At 26.6% G+C, this 24035-nt stretch overlaps 2 protein-coding genes across 4 annotated transcripts in view; one reads left to right on the top strand and one right to left on the bottom strand.

Moving 5' to 3' along the window:
• LOC129971396 (spatacsin-like) overlaps window positions 1–6787 on the top strand; it is a 56892-nt gene extending 50105 nt beyond the window's left edge. For 2 of the 3 annotated variants that reach the window (XM_056085128.1, XM_056085130.1), the window contains 3 exons: window positions 587–736; window positions 2983–3134; window positions 5666–5958. In XM_056085128.1, the coding sequence (XP_055941103.1) occupies window positions 587–736; window positions 2983–3134; window positions 5666–5864 (501 nt within the window). In that variant the 3' untranslated portion in view covers window positions 5865–5958. Of the gene's footprint in view, window positions 1–586; window positions 737–2982; window positions 3135–5665; window positions 5959–6495 lie in introns of those variants that run through there. The other variant, XM_056085129.1, reaches the window with a different exon arrangement.
• Window positions 6788–9390: 2603 nt separating this feature from the next.
• On the bottom strand, window positions 9391–23720 carry LOC129971734 (eukaryotic translation initiation factor 3 subunit J-like). Its single transcript, XM_056085711.1, has 9 exons — window positions 23611–23720; window positions 23439–23521; window positions 21035–21089; window positions 16899–16996; window positions 15394–15502; window positions 10918–11024; window positions 10663–10720; window positions 10470–10543; window positions 9391–9588 (listed from the first exon to the last, which is right to left on the bottom strand). Exons 1-9 carry the CDS (start codon window positions 23633–23635, stop codon window positions 9484–9486), a joined length of 714 nt encoding a protein of 237 aa, XP_055941686.1. The 5' UTR covers window positions 23636–23720; the 3' UTR covers window positions 9391–9483.
• Window positions 23721–24035: the final 315 nt, after the last annotated feature.

Genomic DNA, 24035 nt, shown 5'->3' with positions numbered 1-24035 from the left:
AACATATTTTTGGAATAATGTATGTCTGTAAATATGATAACTCAAAAGCGTCTTGGGCTAGAGAGATGAAATTTTGTATACGGTCTTTAGGCCAATTTTGTAGATTTCTATCAAATTTTGAAAGAAATCCATTCAGTCCAATTAATAGAATGTAAGATAATATGATTACTACCAAACAGAAAAGGTCAAATAGATCAAATTCGGTATATAGATCTAGCATCTTAAATTTGATAAACAACAAAAATCGGCACCAAGTGCTGCAAGTTTGAATGTCTTTGAAAGATGTTACAAAATACAGTAGTAGTGAATATATATATATATATATATATATAATATAAATTTTTGTTGTTGCTTCCTTTGAGCTCTACCATTATCTCTATGGTTAATAAAATCTACATCTAGGTTAAAATCTATCATAAATTGGCAACATGTCTAAAAAATTGTACTATAATTGATTTACATGATAAATTTACTTATTTCATAGTTAAAACTTCTAATAGATCCAAAACTGGTATGTTTGCTGCTTCCAAATCTTTTTATCTATAGAAATTGATTTGCATTAATCACTTATTAAATTTCTTTCTAGGCTGATTGTCTTCACCAGGCTCAAACATGTACTCGCCTAGCTCAACTTGTTGCATTACAGATTTACTTTATTCCTTCGGGAGTTTGGATCATTGGACTCGATGAATCTTCTGTCTCAAGATTCATTACGGATCATGATAAATTTCCCCAAGTAAGACAATTAACTGTAACTGTATTTACATATTTGTTTTTATACACTAATTTGCATTTTAAGTATGTTTTAATAAACATTTCAACTATTAAAGTTCAAAAGAATGCTGCTGTTTAAAAAATAAATCAAGAAGAAGAAAAAATCTTTGAGCATTTGAATTAATTAAGATTGAAAACAAATTCTGTTACATATTTCTACATTACTTATTTAAATACTGACATAAAATATGAAAACAATAGAAACTAAATCTGATATAATTAAGATAAAGCTTGGAATGAAGGGTAAGACATTAATTATTAATTTAATAGTTAATAATTATTGTATTAATAGACATTTAGTTAAAATCATTAATTTTGTGAGAACAATGCTGTGGAAAACCATCATGTAATCAGAGATAAATGCATTAATTCCTCCCGCCTTTAAACATTTAGTAAATCTGCCATACAAAGAAAAGGGGATTCAAATTTTAAATTAAGCTTTTTTTTTATGATTGAATTTTTTTATAATGAAAATGATTATGAAATTCCTTGAAGTGATTTTCTTGATTAACAAAGTTATGTTAATATAATACTTGGAAATTTGTATTTTCTACAAAGCTGTGATGCAATTTTTAACTGTAAATGAATTAGGAAGGGAATTATCTATTAGGAATTAATATCCTTTCCTTCTGTTTGTAATGTTGGGAGTATCACTTGATTTCCAATTATCATGTATTTCTAAATTATTATTTTTATATATTTATTAAATTTAATATCTTATTATTATATCCTCTAAGATTTTATGGCAATAAAAAAAACCTATTTCTTACAGAATAATTTCATGGAATTAAATACTGTAGTTACAATGGAGAATCTTCACAATGTTTTGAAATGAAATTATCTTTAAGAACATTTTTTTTCTAGTGACTAATAAAAGTTTAGCTGTAATAATTATCAAAGTAATCTGAACTTTATGGTCATGGTTAAATAAAAATATAGATATAAGCCTAAAAATTTATATTTGTATGCAGTTTTATAAAAAAAATTCTGAGTTTACCTTATTAACCAAATACTCAGCACTTTTGGATGATTGCATTCCGCAACAGAGCGATGCATGCGAAGAACACATTTCCGAGATTCTTCGTTAAATCTCAGTCTTGACTTTCATCTTGCTTGACGCATTTTATTTCATCTCACTTCTATTTTTACAAAATAAAAGCCCCCTTGGTGCAAGTGCAAAACAGTAACAAATTTTAAAATGGATAATTGCTTAGGGTCACAAGTGGAGCAGTTAAAAATTTCATTTTCCAGTTTCAAATAAATAAATTTGTGAAAAAAATGCAAATTTCATAAATTTTAAAATATTAGAATCCTATTAAAATTTCATGAAATATGATTGACCAGGTTCCTATATGTTTTCTTACATTCACGTAGTTATTAAAAATTTGTAAACTCTGAATTTTGGTTTAATAATATTAAATACAAACGTGGATGCTAGGAAGAATGAAGTCATAATGTCCTCTCTATGTCCTCTTTTAATAAAGATGAATATGTGTGTGTTGGCACTGTAAAATCAAGTCGTTTGACCTACGGCTTCAAAATTTAGCATATATATCTCTTAGAGGTTGAAAATGTGTACATCTTGGCGAATTTTTTAAAATTGTAATTAGAATTTTAATTAATTAAAAATCAAGTTGAATTTTGGCATTTTAATTCGTTAACTTCCAAAAATATTATTGCAAAAAATGAGTATTACATCATTCCATAATTTTCAAAAATGTGTTTTTAATAATACCATTTTAATAGTCATGCAAATTTTTTTTTTTTTTTTTAAAAATTGTATGCCTAATTTTAAACAACAGATAATATTGGTATCCTGAAATGCAAATCGTATGTCTTTTGATTCCATAATTCAGTATGTAATTCAAAAGAAAATCAATAATTTTTGTTTTGCAGTCACATTTTTTCACTCCAGTACTTTTTAAAACAATATCATTTTGATGTTTTCTCAGTAATTAAAAATAAATGAATGAAATAAATAATTATGCATTTAATTATTTTTACAAATTAAACCAAACTTTAAAAGATGCTGATCAGTTACCTTATTTTAATCAAATATAAATAATCTAACAATTGCTGATTATTTTTATTTTTTGTCAAATAAATACAACAATGGAATTAACGTTCCTCCATGTGAAAAAAATTGAATGTAACGATTGAATGATATTGATAAACTTTATTTAAATTAACCGCTTTGTTTCTCACTAGGCCTATATTGTTGCTGAAGAATATGGGAACCATCAACTATGGAGTCAAGCATTATTGCATAATGTTGTTCTAAGAGGTGACAAAGAATATTTGAGAGAATTCCAGAGTTACATGGGTCTTAGTACATCACTTATTACAGATGTTGTTAAAAGGTAAAATGCCCCATTCATTTAAACTATGCTTTTAGCATAAAAGCATTACTTAATTATAGTTGCATTATAGTAATCGTCTTAAAGCTCTGTTAAAATTTGAATTATAATTTTTTACATGTTACATAAACATTATTACATGTCATCTGTTAACATAAAAAATGTTGTCAGCCATTTATCTGTTTAACTGTTTAAGAAGTGACTATCAAAAATCAATTCCTATCAGCAATTATTGGGGAAAATCATTCCAAGGTGATCAGTATAAAATGATTCGATCAGAATCCTATGTTGGTTTATTTTCGAAGAATCGTGATCAGTTATATCATTATAAAAGAGAAGAAAGAATAATAGGAATTTCTTAGCTTTGCTGTGTCCAAAATGCCTTCTACACGAGCCAAGGTTAAAAGAAGATGGGGGGTGGGGACAACAGAAATAGCAAGACGTTAGTGTTATAGAAATTATTTTAATGACAAGTTTTGCATGAGCAAAAAGATACATATTACTGAACGTTTTCTAAATTTGGATCAGAGGCAGTCACAATGACTCTACAATGGAATTCCTAACGTTCTAGAAGGTTATTGGTATATCTCGTATCTCCCCAGCATTTAGAGTGATCCGAACGACGAGATCTTCAACTGAAACCAGGGGATTTTTTCATCCCAATATCTTCATTTGATTCTAGGAGAAGTCAAGGTATGATAGGTCCGGCGATCTAGCTGGCCGATGAATTGGACTGTCACGACCTATTCAGCGCTGTCTAAATGTAAAGTTTAGCTGTTGGCGGATGTCAATAGTGCATGTAGGGGAGTACCATTATGATGGTTGACATTTAATGGCAACATGATTGAAGAAGATATTCTTTTTAGATATACTCTGGTAGGACCTGTTGTAGAAAATTTACGAATATCCTACTATCTAGACAAAGCAGCAGAAGGTACGATCTAATGAGATGGTCTCCAATGACGTCGGCACAGATACTGACAGGTAAAAGGTGTTGAGTTGCATATGATAACATATCATGGGAATTCTCCAAAGCTCACAGATGGGTGTCGTGTTGATTAAAAATCTCCCTTTTGAAATCTGAATCAATACAGACTTGGTAACTGCACTATCCATCGAACTTTATTGGAAAAAAAACCATGTAATAAAAAACCTTCGGGGTTGATAATCCGCTATTTCCGGTTTGTTGATAATATCTTATGCATACATATAGCCGATTGAAAAATAAATAGTCGTTGCCCTGTAGCTCAAGTACTTGTACTATCAAGGCTTGCAAGGCTTAGGACATTTTTCTCAATATCTTGCATCTTCTTTGTTCGTTCTCGTGAAACAAGCAATCTCGTTTAATTTTCTGTACACATGTGCGAAGATTGTAAGATGAGCACACCTGTTCAGGAAATATTCCTGGTACAAGCGCAAAGCAGCGCACTCGTTAATCGGTAGTTCCAAACGCGAAGTGCATGTCAGCCAGTTCAACATTTGAATAGTCGTCCATCTTGTTGCTTAAGGAACTAGTTCGTAAATACAGTAACTCCCGAGTTTCCGGCTCGCGATTATCAAGCTTCTGTATATACGGTCTAGTTTTCCCTAATTAAATGAAAAATTCAAGGTGTTCCAAAAGTAACACTCACTGTCAAGGCATTAGAAGCGGGAGTCTACTACGATTCTCCTACGTATGCAAAATACAAATCGTAACTGGAAAAATGCAGCGTTCTGCTCGTTGTTCATTGTTTCGTTAGCGTGTAACGGACTTCTTATATAATTATTCTTAGAATATTCTTAATGTTTGTTTGTTTTTGTTGTTGTTTTTTGTTACAGTGACGATTTCAAAATGGGTGATAGACGAAAACAGTTGTCTACTGCATTTAAGTTAGGCATTACAGAATTTATGTTAAAATGTGAACAATTTATACTCTTTAACTTACTTTTTCTTTTATAAATTCTTGAAATGTCAATTTATTGTATAAACTATCAGTATAGAGCCTTCTATTTTAACTCGACACGTTATAGGCAACTACTTCTATGATTCACCGAGACGCGTTCACATTCTACGTGACTTGAAATAAATGGAGGTCTTAGTACTCAATAAGAAGTGAGAAAAAACTTACTATAACAATGAGTTTTTGTATAAAAACTATGCTTTCTGGTATTGGTGGGCAGAGAAATGCGTTCATAAAACTGGCATCTCCTGCTTTTTTGTTATCCGGTCTGCCCTTCCGCCACATTACTCGATAGTGTGGATACTCGGGAGTGTACTGTACTTACCTCCAGCTTAATTGATGTTCATGTGATGGAGCCATTCGGACTCATCAAAGTTATGTGATTTCGATTTGTCTTTTTGCCCCTTACATCTCTTGCAAGTTTGTCGCTGTAGTAATGAATCAGCCTCATGTTTGAAATAAAGAAATAACTAAACTTTCAATCTTTTTTTCATCACGAACAGAATATTGTATATGGTTATTACTTTTTGTTTAAAAATATTTATATGCATACAATCTAATTTCCATCACATTATTTTCTGCATATATTTCCAGGTATCAGAAACTGGACGACAAAACTAAATCAGCGAATACAAGAGAAAACATTAAATTGTTGCTGACTTTGTGTTCCAATGCAAGAGCAAAGTATACATTAGCTCAAGAGTTAGAATTATCTCTTATGTTAGGTGAAATATTAATGGGTGAAGCATCTTCATATCTTCAAGACTTGATGGCAAACAATACACTCAAATAAGCTTTCTGATAAAGCTAAGATATTCATCAAATTTATATTAAATGTACAAATTAAATTGTAAATTATTTCTGTAATAAATATTTTTAATAATTTATTTGGTTTCATAATGATAAAAACATACATGAGGCATCCACATTATACTTAAGATTTCTTCATATTGGTACAACTTATTTTAAGTAAATGTTATCTAATTGTGAGTTAATATACAATAATACTTATTGTTGTTTATTGAACAAGGTTATTCTGGTGTGGTGCGGAAGTTTGGTGAAGGAGGGGGAGGGTGCCGGCTCAGGTGTCGTCCTCATCATCTGACCGTGGTTGAAAATTAGGAAGTCCGTCCAAAATAGCCCTATTGTTGCTTTAAAAATGGGGCGTTTAATATAACTAAACTAAAATCAATGAGATTATTTTCGACATTGCATTGCCATGTGATTCCTATTTGTCTTTCTTTTTAATGCAAGTTTGTTGCTTTGGTCGTGAATCACTCTATAATTGTTTCTTAATTACAAATTTCAAATGTAATTGTTCAGCTTCGTTTTCATCACAAAAAAGAGTATTGTATATGATGATTTAAAAAAAAAATTTATGCAATAATCTAATTTCCATCAAATTATTATCCAAATATTTCTAGGTATCAGAAACTGGATGAGAGAACTAAATCACCAAATACAAAAGAAAATATTAAATTGTTGCTGACTTGGTGTTCCAACTCCAAAGCAAAGTACATATTAGCTAAAGAGTTAGAATTAAATCATCTGGCAGAAGAAATATTAAAGGGAGACGAATCTGCATATCTTCATGACTTGATTGCAAACAATGCTCTCAAATAAATTGGTTGATAAAACTATATACTTATCAAATTTATATTAAATGTACATATTAAACTGTAAATTATTTCTATAATAAATATTTTTAGTAATTTATTTCGTTTCATAATAATGAAAACATAACACATAAGATATCCATAATTTACTTAGATTCCTCATATCTGTTCAAATGTTTTCTAATTTTAAGTTTGTATTGTAATAATACTTTCTTTGTTTGCTTTCTACTAACTCAAAGAAGTTTAAATTTTTCAATTATGAATATTTACTCTCTCGTAATCAATAAAAGGCTTTAGTTCTCAGTAAATATTTTAAGCATAAATAAGTTTAAAAGTTGGTGGTTGCAGTCTTTCAGCTAAATGGTGTGAATATAAAAAATAGTGATAAATCTTGAAATAGTACTATATTCCATTACCTTAGCATTAAACACATGAAGCATCCATTATTAGACTTAAGGGGATGTTAAAAATACACTGTTTGGTTAGAAAGTTGTATGAGTTTAAGAAAACAACTCACACACATACAAAAATAGAATAATATTGAATTACTCTACTTAACTCTGTGGTGCTCAAATGTATGTTAAATAACCATGTTTCTTAATTAAGTTACGATTAAATATTTCACATATATTACAATAAAATAGACAAATTATTTGAAACCTATAAACATTATTCTTAATTGAATTAATTAGACAGTTGAAAAAAATGTACAGTGAAGGTTTACAATTCAATGCATATTACAAATTTTTATCTTTTAATTTAGAAATTATACTAGCAGTAGTTATGAAGAATTTTCTAAATTCTTCACTAGAGAACTTTTCATTCATTAACATTTTGAAAAATAAAGGATATATGTTATCTGATACTGTTGCCAATCATTTTCTGAAAGTTATTGAAATTGATACAGAATGATCATTGATTTTAAGTATCCAAAATGCATAATCATATTTTTTTAACATATTTTCAAATAAAAGTAATTTCTTATTTCACAAGGTTTTATTTAGATGAATTAAAAAAACGTTTTAACTAGTTTCTTGAAACTTAACTTTAAAAAATAAATACTTCATACCTATATATATATTGAACTAGGCATACCTATACTTATTTTGGCAACCAACTGGTTTAAAAAGAATATTGGTTGTATTTACTTTCAATTCAATCTCATGTATGACTTGATTCATTCAAGAAAATATTTTTAAGCAACAAATTTTGACAGAATTTGAAACTGTGCCCATTTAATAGACTTATGCTCAGTATGTTTATAAACCATCTTAATACCCAAGGCATCGTAGCATTTAAAAATATTTTGGTCTAATTATGTCTCCTAACTTTCACAGCACTATACTTTCTTAATCTTCATATAAGCTATAATCATATTAAATAGAATCCTTTTCCCTTAGCTTTCAAAAATGGAAGAGCATCGCATGATTAAATATATAAAAATATACCAAAATCTCTCACAATTTTTAAATCAAGGTAATTTTATTAAAAAGGTTTAAAAATCATTCCAAGGTGCAGATCTTTATCTACCAAAATATATTTATGCTGAATTTAGCATTTCTGGTGTAATGATCTCTTCTATAAAGTTCCAACACATAATTTCTTCTTCATTATTAAATAAATACCAATGATTGACATAAGATATTAAAAAAAATTTCATGTATGAAAAGATTAAAAATACAACTTACTGATACTTTTTAAAGAAAGTGCCAATATAATTGATATCTGATTAAGACGGCGTACATATTTAAACTATTAAAATTTTTATACTCTTTTGTCAAAGCATTATTAAAAACTCAGAATCAAACTCACACTTTGTTTGGAAATATTTTTACAAATTTATTATTTCTTTTGTATAAGAAGTGTTTTGTGGATTATTTATATAAAAATATCACTCATAAATTGATATTAGCGTATTGAGAACAAAGAAGATGCAACACTACATTTGTTGTTCTGTTTTCAAAAACATCTGTCAATGTTGAGCAAATCATAGTTTCCCTGTTAGATTGATTTTTAGCCTATATAGCCTAACCTATATAAAGATAACTTCTGTGAAATTTCTAATTTTTTTAAACAACCAAACAGAATACCCCCCCCTCTTCCCATCTCATTTTAAAGTAAGTCTTAATCACCGATTTCTCCCAATTAAAAATTTAAAAAGGATTGACAGAAGTCTTTTTTTTTTTTTTTTTTTTTTTTTGACATCTTGGGGGATGGCAATGAAATATTTTCTAATATAGTCAATGCATGCCAAATGTACAACTATTTGAAAGAAAGACTTAATATTCTTTAAAAAAATTTCTGAAAAAGAAATGCCTCAGCAGGTAAATACCAGTATTATCTGCTTTTAAAAATAAAGACCTAAGTTCTATAATTCAAAATTAATTAAATATAAATTCTTAATTTTTAAAAAATTAATCAAAAATACCTTATTATTCATCAAATTAGCTTCATTTAAAATAACTTCTTAAAAATCATATGTCCTAGGACTACAATGTTGCTTTAAATAATTTTTAGAACTTAATATAATAAAATGGAATAATAATTCTCTAAATTAATTGCTCTTCCAATAATACTAATGAAGTTAATAAAAATTATCATAATTTGCACTTTTTTAACTCTTCTAATTAAAAGCATTGAAACTAGTAAGTTTATTGTACACATGCTTATACTATAATCTAATGAAAGACATTTTTATTAAGATCAGATTTTTTACAAATTTATTGAAAATTTACAAGCACAGTTTTTTGAGAGACAGATAACTCTACTATTAACAGTTAAATAGATAATAGAGAATCAAATGCAGTCTTCAAATTCATCTGCGTAATCTACTATTGTAAAGTCATCTCTACCTATATTTAGAGATGCCTTTTTAGAAGACTTCTTTTTGCCAGCTTTAGCCTGAAAGAAAAATTAAAATTCATAAGTGAAACAAATAATTATGTACAGAAACTTGTTCAATTTAGTATAACACCTTTAGGAGGAAAAATTTAATAAAGAACAAATTTATTCTAAATACAAGCATTTTCAATCAAACAGCATTCCTCAAAAATAAACTTTGATATTTCTATTGATTTAGAATAATTTGGCAGATTATCAAATAATTCCAACTCTTAGAATATAATCTGTATTTGATAACAATGAATGAAAATTTTTGACAATTATTTGCTAAAAACTTATGTCTTGTATATAAGACAAGATACATTTCATTTATGCAGTTATATAAAACATGCTTGACAGGTGTGCTTTTCCTAAAAAGCCATATTTTCCCAAACTTCTTATTAATTTTCAATCAGCATATGCTAAAACAATAGAATATTTAAATAAAAGGTATTATCATTTTGAAATTTGTTTATTGCTTTATTTTTGAGATGATGGAAAAAATTTAGAAATAATCTTTATTTTTAAAAACAACTTTTAAATTGTTAATCCTTAAAAAAAAAAAAAAAAAAAAAAAAAAAAACACTTTTAGGAGGTTGGGGGGGGGGGGGTAATTTTATGTCACTATTATTTCGATTTTGGTATTTTCAACTTTTAAAAAATTGCTGCAATCTCTTTAGTTTGGGCAGTGAGGAAATTAATTTGTGCTTATAAAGTAAAGGAAGCTTCACATTTTGCATAAAGCAAATTATTTTATAGCAGCAAATGTAAATTATAGAAACTGTAGATACTTTATTTATATTATAAGTATTCCAACAAGCAAATATTAGAGCTATACATGAGAAAAGAAAAAAAAAATATTGCACAGAACTATCATATTTTTAAACGTAAATAAAATTTACCTTTTGAGCTTTTACTTTTTCGTTAGCTAATGCATTAAGAGCGCTTGTTATTTTCTTTATATCATCTGGGGAAACTGAAAGAGAGAAAAAAAACATATTAGCAAAATACTTTACATAAATTGATTGGATTAATTTTTATTCAAGTTAAAATTCACTAGCAGAAATTGGCAATAATAATAAAAAAAGTTCTTACGATTTATACATAGGTCTCTACATAGATCTTCCAGGAAAATAATAAAATGTGGTGAGCTCTACAGGGAGAAGAAGAAGAAAAAAAAAAAAACACTTTTATTACAAATACGAAAAAAAAAATTAAATTTGATTAAATATGAATAAAAACAAAATAATTAACAATATAAAAAAGTTAATAAAAATGATAACAAAATAAATAACATTTTGATAGTTTTGGCAAAGGTTTGGAAACTTTAAGGCTGAAGAGCATGATTACCTCACTCTGTGTAATTTTTTCTACAAGAAGTTTCCTATAATTATCGAAATCTTCTTTTGAAGAAGGATTCATTTGGTCTATACTTGTGACTGTGTCTGTTGTTACACCTAAGAAATGAAAAAAGAAAAAAAAAAGTTATTTTACAATACTAATTTACAATAAAGATTTTGCTCTGTAATAAAAATATTCATTCTAAAAATTTTAACAAGAATACGAAAAAATGTAGAAATGAAGTAATACTGAATAGCATTGCATGATAGGAGAAAAATGAAAATATTACTATTAAATATTACTTATACATATTGAATGTATGCATTCAACAAAATTCTTACATAGAGAGCAGTAATACATCAAACTAATTTCATGCACATAAATGAATCAAATGTTTGCACAACAACCTTTATGTTAAGAGAAATTAAGAATTATTATAACGTTATGCTAACCTATAAAATAAACATCCCCCCCCCTTCATAGTAACTCGTTATATACAAATTTTTTTAACCTTAGGAATCTGCTAGAAAAGATCTTTATTTATTTATTTTTTTTTTAATTTTAGAAATCTTACTAAATCTTTTTTTTTTTTTTTCAAAATTAAGAGTTTTTTTGGAATTTGATTAGTTTGTTATTTATTTCTGAGTATATTGCAGAAAAGATGGAGACAATTTTAAATGGTAATTAGATAATAGATATAAATAACAATAAAGGACTATATGGATACACACTAGATCAGCATGAGAGTATTTGATCCACAATCAAATTTTGCATAAACAAGACTTAAATGAAATTAAGTTTTGACTTCAAGGTATTTCAATGATGAATCTAATCTGCCACCAGTATGATACAACTCTAAGAAAGTAAAATGAATTTAATGGTTCAATTAAGTTAGGTTATACTTGATAATTACTTCAAGCAGTTTTGCAACAAATAATTGTATAAAATTTGTAAGAAATGTAACTCTTAAATTAAGAAAAATCAAGAAAGGATGCATGAATTTATGTAGCAGACCACCCTTCCTTAAATAGTTAAAAGTATAAATATATAATTGTTACAGAGATAATTTAAAAACTGAAAAGAATCACACTTGTACTGTTTATTTTTCCAGCACGTAAACACTACCTACCTTCAGTTAGAAATTTAATTAAGGCCAAATATTACAATCAAGCTAAATAAAAAATCATAATTATAGAAATATTTTCAATAAAGAACCAAATTCTATTAGAGATAGACTTAAGATACAGTAAACAGCAAAACTTTTTTAAGTTGACCTTTAAAATAAAATGATTTGCTGTTACTGGCTTTCCAATAGTTGTCTTAGATACCTGAGATGTAAAGTGAGTAAGTACTCTCAGCACAGTTTGAAAAAAAATTTCATGTTCTGCACAACCAGATTGTAGAAATGCTATATCTGATTTCTATGCTCTATGTCACAAAGGGCACAGAACATGGGGGTCACTCCAACTCACTTAATGAAAATTTTACTTAATGATTATATTTTTAAAAATTATCTGATTTATTTTATTTCATTCTGTAGACCTATCTCTTATTTAAATGTATTGCCATATGTTTGATCGCTAGCTCTTTTTACAAAGGAAGGGGGAAAAAACAGATAAATATAAATGACTCCTAATATCATGAAAATAGAGAGGAGCATTTTACAGAAGTCATGTCATGTTTCCTCTTTATATAAAAAATTTGTAACTTCTTCATGTAGAAAACATAATTCCACAAAATAATTACAGCTCACTTACCAATTCAAATATAAGCAATCACAGGTATTTTAATTATACTCTTAAATATTAAAATCAATTCCTTAACACACTAACTGATATATAAAAAAATTAAGTGTTTTTCAAAATGAGATTAAATTTTCTCAAATCGGGATTATTTCTGTGATGAATACCAACTTATGGAAATTAACAAAATAATGCATTAACTTAAAATTTAAATGCTAATTTGCTTCCTCAAACATATATTCAGATACAAAAGCTAAGAATTCATATCTATAACATAATCAATAGGAAAATTGCTTTTATAAGAATCCTCATAATTTTGAGAACTAAATTTCATTATCAACAAAAGAATAGACTATCTATACTATCAAAAAGCTTTTTAAATTTGCCTCTTTGAAAACAATTTATTGTTTTCATACCCCCCTTCCCCCTATCTTTTAAAATCTGGAATGTTACACAAACCTTCATCTAAAACAGAAATAAATTAATTTGCTGGAATATATTAAATTTGAAGAATGTATCCTTAATACCATGAAGTTTCAATATTGTAAAATTTTATCATCAATATCAAACAATATATCAATCAGCAAATTTAAATAATTATTGTTTGTTAGTAAATAAAAATTCCAATGTTAGAATTTGAAAGTTCAAGAGATGTATAACACCAACTGTTCTGATTAGTTGTCCATTGTCTGCTAAATATCCTTTAAATTAATACAGGTTAATGGAAGATTCAGTTATTACAAATCCAAGAAATTTTGAATAAGTTTACAATACCAGACTATCGGATACAATGTTAATAGAATGAAAATATATTAAATTAATGAAAAAGTATTAAAATTAATCCTTTGCCACAGATCTTGACTTTTAACATATCCGAGTATTTCGAATAACCCATCACTATTGATGATTTTTTTTTATATGCAAGCTTTTGTAATTGAAAAGAAATGAAAAAGTAACTCATTAAATTTTTACCAAGTTTATATATTTATGAGTATAAGCTTTGTATAAACATACCAAACACATGACTTGCATATTTTCTATTGAAAGATGATGCAAGTGTAGTAAAAAAAATCACATTACTAACCAATTAAAGAATGGCATCCATTAATATAAGCTTTTCAATTGTAAATTGGTACTAAAGGTATGCAATTGTAGATATACCAAATAAAATATGCTATTGTAGATGCATAGTAATTTGGTAAAAACAATCCAAGTTCAAAATGAACATTTTAATAAGTTTATAAAAATAACTCAAATAATCTGTGTCCTTTTCCCACTCTGTAATTTGCATTCCTCTTAAAATAATTTAAAATATAAATTATTAAATGAACTTAATAATAATAAAAAAATTCCATAGTATAATACAATGAATATCAAACAGGGATGAATCAAATATACTCCAGATCAGAATAATTTATTTAATTAGATAGTAAAAAAAAATTTATTCACAATATAGCGCATTTGTGGAGAGTGCGTGTGAGGGGGGCTAAAGAGAAAATGAAAAACTTGTTGCAACAGGATTTTATATTAAGAGAAAAATTCTCTTTTTTCTGTGGAATTTGCCATTTAGTTACAATTTTCTTTTCTTTCTAATTAACAACCCAACTACCCATTGCACATTAGATGACTGAATGGGACACGAGAGAAATTATTGACAAATGATTAATACAGTGACAGATTAGTTCAAAAGGGGGCTGAAATGCATGTCTATTGAACATGCTATTGAAATGTCCATAACTTAATCAATGAATTATTCATTCCATTTCAATTTGATTATGGTTAGAAATTTTAATCGCATGAAACTTGCCTTCATTAACTCAAAAACTTATGAGTATAAATATGTAAATTACAACCATAAATTTATTTGTAAAACATTTTTTTTTAATATTGCAAATTATTTTCGTTTTGCAACAAAAATTTGAAAAAAAAAAAAAAAAACATGTGATTGAACATGTGAACATTTGATTAAAAGTAAACAGGTATCAATCAACCTAAACAAAATTTGTATGAACTTTGAATTTCACTGATTATTTTTTTAGCAAAAATAGTTTAAAATAAAATTGAAATATAATAATTCAAACTAGTATTTGATTAACTTTTTTTAATACTGAATTTTTAAAAATCAATTCAATATTGTAATAATGTGTACTTCTTCATTTCCTTATTAAACAGATTTTTTTTTCAATGTCACCTTTAGATAACTTTACATTTTGAAAAACCTTAGATAATATAACTGGTATGTTCTTTGGATATTTTTAAATTAAAATTTTAATATTTTGTGAAAAACAGTAAATTTTATTATAAACAAATTTAGAAAAAATTTATTTGTAGTTTCCTGGAAATGAATGTTAGAAGAAAGATTTCTTCAGATTTTATGATAGTTTGAAAAGGTAAATAAGTATTCATAATCGAGTATTTATAAAGAAAATGTATAAAAGTTTTAATACCTGAGAAACAGTTACATTAATCAAGTAAACGATAATATAATTTTGGCAAAGACAGTGCTTTTGCTGAAGAAGTGCTTGTGTTGAATGTCCCACACTTCCTTAAAAATTTACTAAACTTTTGTATTAATAATTTGACACAGAACCACATTAGTAGAAAAAAGATTTTAATGAGTTTACATATGAATGATACTTACATACATGAATATTAAATATAACAAAGCACTTCAACAGCAGAAAACATAGTCCTTATGTGACACATTTGTTTTTTAAGTATACAAAGTCAGAAGAAAACTAACCAAATGTCTCTTTTGCTAGTTGTAGATCAGCCTCTTCTTGGAGTTTTTGTTGCTTCAGTTTGTGCGCCACCCTTTCTTCTGGCGTTAATTCTTTCTTATTTACTTCTAACTGTAAAACAAATGAGAACTGTTTTTAAAGCTTGGATATGTTTAGCATAGCAATTGATAACACATATACATTGATAAATAGAAAGATATTTGCACTATACTTTAATTTTCAAATATCATAGCAGATTATTAGAATATATGATAGTTCTTACTAGGACAATTTTTATCCCCTCCCATTATCAATGAAAGTAAGGGCTTAAATCATAGCTTGTATAGTTTATATATAACTCTAGTTCTGCACAAAACATGGAGCAACAGAAATGGGAAACCGTCATTAAAATAAAGATTTTGACATAGTGTTACAGAAAAATGTTATGACCCCCCCCCCCATTTTTCTAACATACTATTGCATTATAAGCAATTATTGTGCAATGGATTAAAAGTGAAATTTTATATATTTGCTCAGAAATTGTTTGCAATAGCAAACTAAATACAAAAAAAATCATAATTGCTTTCAAATAACATCATACTTTCTAACATTGGTTACCTAGTCATCAGTAGCATTTCTTCCTGATATATTACACACAACATAATGTCAACAAATTATTGCAGAATAGATATTTCCAAAGAATTCTAACATGTTAAAACAAATAGTATTCAAAATTATTTAAAACATTTATCATGACTAAACACACAAAATATTTTTTTTAACAACACAAAATTTTGTTGATCAACAATTTATTAGATATTTACAATTTTTTTTATTAAGTAGATAGCATTTTTGCTTTTCTTAAGTTATCATTGGTCAATTTAACAGCATAACAAATTACCATATTTATTTTTATTATGAGAAGCAACCCAGAAGTTTTGTATTCCTGATAGAATAAGCTTCCATTTCCTCTCTACCCACAGTCATGCTAAAAATACTTTCACTATCTGCATTGCTATGAGCTGAAGATTCAGGAAAAAGATTTTTTTAAGTGTATTTTGCAATTTTTTGTATATATGCTTTTTTCCAGTTAACCAAAATTTTTTTATTATATATCTGAAATTTTATAGTTTTTCCCTAATTCCTGTAGCAACTATGGAAAATTCTGCAGCTGTTGGAGGGTATGTAACATTACTGTTCACACAATTTCTCATAATTACTCACTCACCTTCTACAAATGCAATTTTATGTTTTTTAAAGGAATAAAAAAAATTAAAAAAACTTCCTATAATTAACTACTTTATTAAATATTTATTAAGATGAACAAGTACTATTATCAACACTTTTGCTTTGATAGGCATAATATATCACTGCTAACTTGTATTTTACAAATTTTTTAAATGGTTCATTTCTAGGAATCACCAAGAATTTCAGTATTATTTGAAATTGAAGATTTGTACACCACATCAAGATGCCATTAATCATCTTGTTTATCCTAGATGCAACACCAAACAGAAATTATAATTACCAGTTTCATTTTCTCCTCCATTTCTTTTCTCTTTTTCTCTTCTTTTTCTGCTATTATTTGAGCTAAAGATTTCTTTTTCTTAGCCTGTACAGCAACCACTAGAAAATAAATAAAATAAACTTATTTATTTTCTATATAAATACATATATTTATTTATATCTTGGGCTTTAAGATATAGAACCTTATATATCATAAAGCCCAAGCCAGAAGCATTGTTTTCCAGAACAATACAATTTCAATTTACTATGCTTCAGATTTATGAAACTTGACATACATCAGACAAAATAAGTGATTTAAAGAAAAAATGTACTATTTGAGGCATTTATATGAAGAGAAAAAAAAGCATTAATAACTTCAATACAATCAATATACAGTAATGCTGAATTATCATTAGTAATTGATTCCATAATGTTGATTTGAAAAAAATATATACATTTTAAAACACACCCAACTTAAGACTGAATTCATACGCATAAAAAGTAAATCAAGAAATTCTATGTATAGAAATCAATTGTTTATTAAGCCATAATTGTGCTAATAAATACCCAGCTGTAAATAAAGATTTCAAAAGCATTTTCATGTTGATATGCACCCATTTTTGTACATTCTACAGATTATCAATAGAATTTATTTATCTGCAATTGCTGTGCTAGCCAATGTACAGATAACTGTAATTATAAAATTAAGAAAAAGGAAAAGCAATACAAATCTAATGATTTGAAATTAGTTATAAATAATCTTAAAGTATATAAAGGAATTTAACTTATATGCCAAGTAATAGATAAAATAATAAATTTAAACAATGAATTCAAATGTCACATGAGTCTTAATAAAGTACTGTCAGCTTAGTATAAATAACATACATTTTATTTAACCTTTACTAAATAAAATGCTCACCCTTTTCCAAAATAAAACTCTTAATAATTTTTTGTCACTTTTTTAGCAAACAATTTGAAGTGAAAATATTTGTATTTTATTATTAATTTTTTTTTTCTACTCAAAATTTTATTTTTAAAAAAAAGGAAATTCCAAAAAAATGCAAAATTTGTTTTTAAAAAATCCTTTTTTTTCTATGTTAAAACATACACTCTTTAATAATCATACATAAATTAGATTAAAATTTATGTACCTCAGATTCTTTAAAATCAACAAATTTGATAATAAAAATATTCAAAACTGAGCAATATAGACATCATATATTCTATTTCTAGATGATGTACACTAGATGATCATAATTAAAGTATTGGTGATTAAGATTCAATTACAAACTTTTAAGCAGTGGGATAAACAGAATACCATTTCATATATAAACTATTCAAATAAAAAAAAATCAATTTATAAAAAGGGAAGAATTCACATTTTTTCCGCAGAGGGCAAGAGTGGCAGTGCAAGCTGAATTTATATAGAAAATAGGCTGAATTAGACAGATGTCCTAAAAATGGGAGATTTTAAGTAACTGATTAACAATTAAAGGACACAAAAGTATATTTTTGATGATTAGATAAGATTTTTTAAATTTAAAATTTACCTTCCACAATCAGTTGTGTGGATATGAATTTTGTATTTTTTTTTATCCATATTACTCCATGTAATTTTTTATATATGGAGTCCTTTAAACTGACTTGAACATTCTGTAAATGTACATATTTGGCTGAATTAAAGGGCAATACAACATATTAGACAGATCAACGGACATGATGCTTTCTACAATCAACTGTGTCATTTTCCAAACCACCACAGTATGTATTCAAAGGAAATAAACTGAAGATATTTTGTAAATTCAGACATGACATTGACTTGAAAAAAATAATAATGGATTTCATAAAATGATGAATTGTACTAAAAAGAAATACTGAAAAGTAAAATAAGTATGAATGACTGGACAATAAAATGAATAAATTCATAAAAATAAATGTTTAAGATATTAAAAATATTCTAGGATTATTAGTTAAATGAAAATTAACCGAGCTCAAGAATGATACAATTTAATTTCAAAAATGCTGAAATTCACTCTTCTGTGGAAATGTGTCATATTTGCAAATTATAAGATAATAGAAACAAATTTTTAAAAAATGAATTACATAGTCAACAAGACAGTTAACAGCAAAGTAAAAAGTTAGCTGAATACCAAAAATGTAATGTAACTGTCTAAAATTGCTTTTATTTTATTTTGTCTACTTAGGAATCATATAAAAGAATTTTTCTATTTGGTTTTTAGATCTATTTTTATAACACAAATCCAGCCTGCAGAACCATTTTTATTTTTTTGTAAGTGTGCAAAAACTCTCATCTCTCAATATATATGGAATAATTCCAATTGATCTGTGCTCTTAAAACAATTATTTTTAGCACTTACATAATATAGCAGACCCTGATTTTACTTCATGATGTTAGGATTGCCTCAAACTCCATCATTATACATAATACAATCATGCAGCCCCTAGTTCTACTTGATGATGTTAGGATTGCATCCATCATTATACATAATGCAATAATCTTGGTGATATGTCTTATTTGCTAGGTAATTGAATCCAGAGGCAGCTACATTATATCAGCAACTTATTTTCTAATCACATTAATTCAAATTTCACTTTAACTTCTGAATTGTACGCATTTTTGATATTGATGCTTCATACATGTGACAAAAATAAATACTATGCCAACAAAAATTTAGGAAAAATTCCTTTCTGAAACTATATAAGCTCTGAATGCCTTTCCCCACACTGTCAGTTTTCTTATTTAGACTGCATCATTACTTGAATATGACAGGTTTTAAGAAAGAAATTTCAAATTTCTAAAAATTGATTCCCATGGTCTAAATTGTATAAATATGAAATAATGTTGCATTTATCCGAGCTTTTTCTTTACAAGTAAATTCTAAACATCTACACTTAAATCATGATCATATATATTTTTATGTGCGGGCATAACACATTGGGATCAACATTGTATTCAAGTATAGGAGAAAAAAATACAAAATAATGCTAAGCACAATAAATATAAATGAATTTCTCAGTTACTCAATGAAACCTTGAATTGTCACATTTATAAACAAATAGTAAGAAAAGGGTGAATGAGTCAGATCACTGTCATTTTTCTGCATTAATTTAAACCATTAATTGCTCAACTAAAAAAAAAAAAATTATAACACATGTTTACTTACTACCTATGAAAAAAATTATTTAAATTCTGAAATCATAGTAAAAAAAGGTCTATAGATTTGAGAAAATAATTAAATAATAGTCATATTACAGAAATAGAAAATAGTCATCTTACAGAAATAGATGTCCCAAGTTAAAATGATTAATGTTCAATGACTTTACGTGATTAAAATAACTTCAAATTTAAATTCATGCAAGAATTAAACTGATGATAAGAATTGTTAAGAAATTTCATCTTTATGGTTAGGAAATAAATAATCTTCGGTCACACAGCACTAAATGAGTTTTTTCCAGTCTAGTTTGTTATTTGTATTAAAAGCAAATTATGAATTTTGGTAGTAATATAGTATTTTCTTAAACACTTACTCTTTATATATTGCACGAGGTTTAATTATATTAAATAAGTATATGAACTTACAATAAGACAACTAATAATTTTAAAGAACACATGTGATATATGGTAGGATATACTCCCGAATTCCTTGGGCAGAGAGCTAAATTCGTTCAGGATGGTATAATCAAATGCTTTTTTTATACTAAAATGTACTACACAATAAAGATATTTTACAGATCTGAAAAGCTTAATTTAAAGCAAAATAACATAAAATTTCTCAAAAATGGTATTACTAAAGAAAAATAAATTTTTAAAAAATACTAAATTCATGAACAATATCAAAAAAAAAAAAAAAAAAAGGATGAAGGAATTGTTACAGTTCCAGTATCATAGTGGGCCACATCCTGTTTGGTTAAGATAACTCTTTAACTCAGCAATCTCAATGGATAAATAACTTTTAAAACTAGAATGACAAGAAACTATAAAATTTCAATTCACATTCTTATTATTTACTTATTTATTTTGTAACAATCATATCAAAAGCAGTACATGTCTAATCGAGCCAAATATTGCAACTTAATTTATACACAACCATGAAAAAGTTAAATTCAAATTAAAGTGATTGCTCATTTCAAACTTACTGTTTTGTTCAGGTTTTTCTTCTTTTCCTTCTTCTTCTTCATCGTCCCAGTTATCCTATAGTAAAAAGTAATAATAATAAATGAAAAAGTGGAAAAATCTTTACACAAAAAATAACTTGTCACAAAGAGGAATTTTTAATTATTAAAAATGGAAACTGATAAGCTTGAAAAAGCCACTCAAAATTCAATACAGAATTTTTATTTTTACAAAATGAAGTTTTCAGTAATTGTAAGTTTGTATATGACCTATACAACTTTACAATCACAAAATCTTCAATTACGAGATCATGACCAATTTTGAAAATGACAAGAAATTCAAGTAGCTTCATTTACAAAATTATTTCAAACAAAATTTAATAGGCAAGAATGGATTTCAACATGCTAGTTATAACAATTTAACATTTCATATAAAATATTTTAAATACTTGTAACCCCCCCCCCAAAAAAAACCCTTTAATTCTTAACAACTGAAAACATAGAGCTCTTTTTTAAAATTTTAAATGTATTTTTATTTAGGACAAATAATTTAGATGTAATTGAAAATTTAGACATTTACTATTAAAGTTAAATTTATAATAAGAGTTTTCAAACTTTTTCATATATCTTATATATAAGAACCTAAAATATGTGAATATATTAAAAATATGTACTATAAAACTATATATTAATAAATGTTACCAATTTTCATTCATTTTAATCTTTTATGTAAAAACTATATCACCAAAAATAATGTAATATAATATTTGTTCCACAATTTGAGAGAATTTGGTTTATCATATATTTTATATAATCCAAAACCACACTAAACATGCATATTTTAGATAAACCACAGTAAAATGACTGGTTCTGAATAAGCAACAATAAAATAAATTATTTGGGATAATTTTTAACCGGTCAGTTGCAACTTTTGCCATGTTTAAATTATAGCTATATTCTGTTACTAAATTATCTGAAAAGCTATTACTAGGGGACTTCAAATGGGATTTAAGAATTACACCATCAGTACATTTTATTCATTAATTCCAGTATTTCTTAAATGTTAAAGATAACAAATTTAAATTAAAGAATTTTAATGTAATTTAAATTTCTCATACAAGGTTCTATTTTCCAAAGTTTAAATAGGAATAAAGCAAATGTTATTTCAAACATTTTTTTTTTAATCTATCAAATATTTGTAGTATTTATTATCAAAAAAAGACAAACCAAGAGACAAGGACATCTATCATGAACTTTAAGAAATAATAAATAGAACTCATGAAATCTGAACAAATCATGTTGGACAATAATGAGCAGCATTTCAATTTAAATTGCAAGCATTTTCAATACAAGTTTTTTGTCTGACAGAAAAACTTCTAACTTATATGAAACAAATAAAACATTTACATATAATTAAGATTCTTTTATATATACTTGTTTTAATTGAGAATGCTTTTTGACATTTCTTTGTTTTAATGCAAATATACAGAGAAAAAAAAATACAATTTATCAGCATTTTTTAGCATGATAGCTAGAAATGTAATAAACAATTTTAATATTAATACAAGAAAAATTTATCTTTATAAACAAATAAATTTCCAGTAGATCATATAGAAACTTTCATCCTTCATTTTATTTAAACCTAAATTCTTACAAGAGGAATTATTAAACTTAATAAAAGCAATTAATAATTTTATGCCAAAATAAAATAATTTATATGGTAGAAATTAATATTTCAACATCTGTCAATTTATAGGTAAAAGATAATCTCCTTACCATTTTTTTATCCTTCAAATATTTCCTATCTTATACATTTAATAGAATAAATACATCTTCATTTACAATTTATTGAGCATCCATATCTTAAAAGTTAATAAAAAATATTTTCAAAATAAATCAGAACTGAAATTTGGCCAGAATTAATATATGCCATTTCATGACAAAGAAATGAAATATGCATGAGATCTATTTTTTAAGATCAACTGTTTAACAAGTATTTCTCACATTAAGTTTACAAAGAGAAAGAAAAAAAAAAAATCGGAATACAAATCTGGCATATTTTTCACGATTAAATTGTTACCGTAATAGGTTATAGGGTCACTGATTTCAAACATGAGTCATGGATTCTGAACTATCAAATTTCACAAGCATTAAGATTAAAGTAAAGATCAAAATAAACTTTTGCTTGGGTATATTAAATTTTGCACACAACGCTTAATTTATTAATTGACGGATAGCATATGACAAAGATTTGCGGTGCAAGTTGAATTTGCGCATTAATAATAACATCATTAGACAGATCTGAAATCGGAAAAGCCTAAAGCATTAAAATAATTTTTCAAATGTCACTTCATCAAAGCAGTTAAATAAACAGTATTGTCAGTGATCATTACCATATGAATTTGAATAAACAAGCAATGAAACATACCTTTACATCATCATCTTCGTCTTCACCTTCCCATTTGTCAGAGATTACTGGCTTTTTTAACACGGGCTCGAAATCCTCATTTTCTGAAACAAAAGAAATAGAGATGTCATTCAAAAGAAGTAAAAAAATTATTAACAAATTTTACAGATATAATTTTTAACTTATAATATACCCCAGTCAGCATCGGCGTCCGCCATGTTTGCAGAGATGAAAATAGAAAACCTGTAGCAGTTACAACTAACTTAACTGAAATATTGAACGTGCACGTTGCTGAGGCCTAGAAACTGGGTCAGCAATGAATAAAGTGAAATGAACTAATTTTAATGTTATTATTCGAATATTTTCCCGCTAGAACCGAGGAAAAAGGAAAAAAATTGTGATTAAATCCAAACAACTGAATACAAAGAAGATTAATTATTTATTCCATGGTTTACTTTTAAACCAATATCCGAGACCAGACCAAATGATGATAGCAATTCTCATTTTTAAGTGCTTCCTAATCTTGAATATCTTGCACGCTCTATGAATTACAATTTTCATTTTCTGAAGCTCATATGGAAATAATAATGTTTCAATTTTAAATATACCCATCAATGT

The sequence above is a fragment of the Argiope bruennichi genome, chromosome 6 (assembly GCF_947563725.1).
Source record: "Argiope bruennichi chromosome 6, qqArgBrue1.1, whole genome shotgun sequence".
Lineage (NCBI taxonomy): Eukaryota > Metazoa > Arthropoda > Arachnida > Araneae > Araneidae > Argiope > Argiope bruennichi.
This window is presented reverse-complemented; position numbering and strand designations above follow the sequence as displayed.

What these genes read in the sequence shown, in the direction of transcription:
- LOC129971734 (XM_056085711.1), bottom strand. Translation starts at nt 23,635, where the DNA reads ATGGCGGACGCCGATGCTGACTGGG. An exon ending in GGACGCCGATGCTGACTGGG is followed by an intron (nt 23,522 to 23,610) that starts GTATATTATAAG and finishes CTTTTGTTTCAG; the next exon opens with AAAATGAGGATTTCGAGCCC. An exon ending in AAAAAATTACACAGAGTGAG is followed by an intron (nt 10,721 to 10,917) that starts GTAATCATGCTC and finishes TTCTCCCTGTAG; the next exon opens with AGCTCACCACATTTTATTAT.